The sequence below is a fragment of the Poromitra crassiceps genome (assembly GCF_964638095.1).
Source record: "Poromitra crassiceps genome assembly, chromosome: 9".
In the NCBI taxonomy this organism is placed as follows: domain Eukaryota; kingdom Metazoa; phylum Chordata; class Actinopteri; order Beryciformes; family Melamphaidae; genus Poromitra; species Poromitra crassiceps.
In genome coordinates this window covers 8,216,777-8,219,672 of record NC_139630.1, presented here as the reverse complement: position 1 = coordinate 8,219,672, position 2,896 = coordinate 8,216,777, and the positions used below count along the sequence as shown (strand labels likewise).

At 45.1% G+C, this 2,896-nt stretch overlaps 1 protein-coding gene across 1 annotated transcript; it reads left to right on the top strand.

Moving 5' to 3' along the window:
- Window positions 1–779: 779 nt before the first annotated feature.
- On the top strand, window positions 780–2,572 carry LOC310782153 (putative nuclease HARBI1; the record flags this gene model as incomplete). Its single annotated transcript, XM_083642844.1, has 4 exons — window positions 780–809; window positions 1,174–1,786; window positions 1,868–2,085; window positions 2,372–2,572. 4 exons carry the CDS (start codon window positions 780–782, stop codon window positions 2,570–2,572), a joined length of 1,062 nt encoding a protein of 353 aa, XP_083498970.1.
- Between the last annotated feature and the right edge of the window lie 324 nt (window positions 2,573–2,896).

The following is a 2,896-nucleotide window of genomic DNA, read 5'->3' as shown; positions in this document are numbered from 1 at the left end:
CGTTAGTTTGTTGTTTATAACGTGGCTATATTCATAACGTTTCTATCTCGGATGCATTATTTCGAATCGCACATAGGTTACGCTAAAACGCACATAGGTTACGCCTCGAATCGCACGCAACCTATGTGGGTTTCAGGACGCAACAGCCTCGACTCCACTAACGTCATCTTTAGAGCACAATATTCCTGGAATGCAAGTTTAACTAAACAGTTACATGTCCTCTGCATTCTACATAAAATTAAGATATTACGGGTTGTTTTATTTTGTATGTTACATACGTATTGGCCAAGATATGTTAGTTTATGGGGGAGTAATTTTGTCACTTTAGGAGCGGAGTGTGCGCGGCCATTTTGCCTGCGGGGTTTTTGGCAAGTCAAAACGGAAATACTATTACGAAATGACGTAATGCGGAAGCGTCCATGTGTGTGCAAAGAATAAGGTGAATAGGTCTGTCCTCCGTGGACTAGTCAGCGGAGTGTGCAGCCTGAAAACGAGCGCTGAAATGAGACGGTCTAGCCTACTGCTGTCACTCGCTGTTCCCGCCTCCCGCAATGGTTTCCTTAGCAACCAGTTGACAGCGCGAGCCATCTGAGAATCCTATCTCCCGCTTGACAGCGCGAGCGCATCTGAGAATCCTATCTCCCGCAGTCCCGCCACTGTCTCAAAAGCACATCTAACAGAACAGCCTTGAAACAATGGAGCCCGAACACATTCTTTTGTTGGTAATTTTGTTTTATTTTATGGAGGAATTAGAGTTGCACCGCCGGAGACGCCGCTTGATGTTTCTCAGGCTGAGAGAAGATGGACAGGTAAAGTATTTGTTAAACCAAAATGTTACTAGTTAATGTGGATTATGGTGAATGTCATTTAACTTTTAATTTCATATAGCCTAATCCTAACCTTACCAGGGTTTTATAGATAGATAGATAGATACATACATACATATATACTATAGATAGATAGATAGATACATATATACTATAGATAGATAGATAGATACATATATACTATAGATAGATAGATAGATAGATAGATAGATAGATAGATAGATAGATACATATATAATATAGATAGATAGCCTCCCTCTCAAAGCCCATGGGAGAAAGTGACATAATGGCATATTTTATCTTGCTATTTTGTTTATTAAAAAAATCTTCTCCTCTTCCCCCCCAGACCAGACCCCTGTACTGCAGGATCAACCTTAGTGTTCCTGTACTGGACAGGTTTTTCAATGGCCAGGACACCCGCATTGACTTTCATTTGAGCAGGGAGGCCCTGGCACTGCTGTTGGGCCTTCTGAACCAAGAACGGCGACATGGATGGGGTTCTACTATCGAGACCCTGGTATTCTTGTTCTGGCTGGCCAGTGGGGGATCATACAGGGTGGTCTCCAGAGTGTTTGGGATGCCTCGGTCCACTGTCCACCGCATCGTCCACAGAGTCACTGAGGAGGTGGTGGCCATTCGCCACAAAGTCATCCACCTCCCCAAGACCCCAGAAGACCTGCAGGCAGTGACCCGTGGGTTTGCAGGGCTGGGAAGACACCGTGCTTTCCTTAAAGCTGCTGGAGCAATCGACGGCTGCCATGTCCGGATCAAGCCACCGAGCGGCCCTGATGGTCAGTGCTACAGGAACAGGAAACTGTTCCCCTCCATCATCCTGCAGGCTGTTTGTGACAATCAGGGCCGCTTCATTGACACGTACGTGGGCTGGCCTGGGTCAGTACATGACGCCAGGGTGCTTCGGCACAGCCCACTGTACAGAAGGTCACTCTACCCTCCTCCAGGTAATTGTATGTGATAGCTGTCTTCAGGTGAAGCAGTATTATTATATTTTAAGATTGTCAAATAAATCTATCTATCTCCAGGGCACTTCATCCTAGCGGACGGGGGGTACCCATGCCTCCAACACCCACTCCCCCTCATCACTCCCTACAAGAGGCCAGTACAAGGTGTGGGGGCCCAGCGCTTCAACGTCCATCATTCCAGGGCACGCTCCATTATAGAGCGTGCCTTTGGGATGATGACCAGGTTCCGGGCCATCTTCCTGCAAGTGCTGGAGGTGCACCACACCTTTGTACCACACGTAAGTCATCACTCAACAGGACTTTATAGAATATTGAAGAAGAGTAAATCAGTCAATTTTGGCCGATACCGATAAATAATGTTAACATTGTTGTTATGGCCGATAAGTGATATTTATCTACCGATCTCGATATGATCTGTATAAAAACACATTTCTATGATCATCAAATTTTGTACATACTGAACATCGGACTGATGCCGATATGTTAAAAAATGACTAACATCGGCCAATACCGATGTGATTGACGATACATTGTGCATGACTAATATATATATTATAATTTTAGGTCATAACAGCATGTGCCATCCTCCACAACATCTGCCTTGGGGTTGGTGACATCGTGTCCCCGGAGGATGAGGATGAGCCTGAGGATGAGGAGGATGAGGAGAACGGGTTGGAGGCAGTAAGTGGTGCTCCCTGGCGTGACCAGCTGATCGCAGAGGTGTCTGCCCTGGAGGAGGTACCCCCTGACCATGATTATTTGTAAAAGGCAAGTAAAAGAATTGTAAAGCTATGCGATTCATATTTATTTAAAATGTTATCTAGAGCAGTTTTGCATTTTGAAATATGAAGAAAATCAATCAAATCAAGAAATATTTTGTTGTGACATTTATTTTGTGGTGATTGTTTCCCCCCCAAAATACAGCTGTGAAGTAGCCTACTTTGTATTCACTGTATTTTATTCTTGAATCTTTCTGAAAACATAATAGTGACATGGCAGCCGTCGATTGACCCGGCCCTGCAAACCCAGATGCGGTGGACAGTGGAGTGATGACCCCCCAAACACACTCTGGAGACCACCCAAGATGAC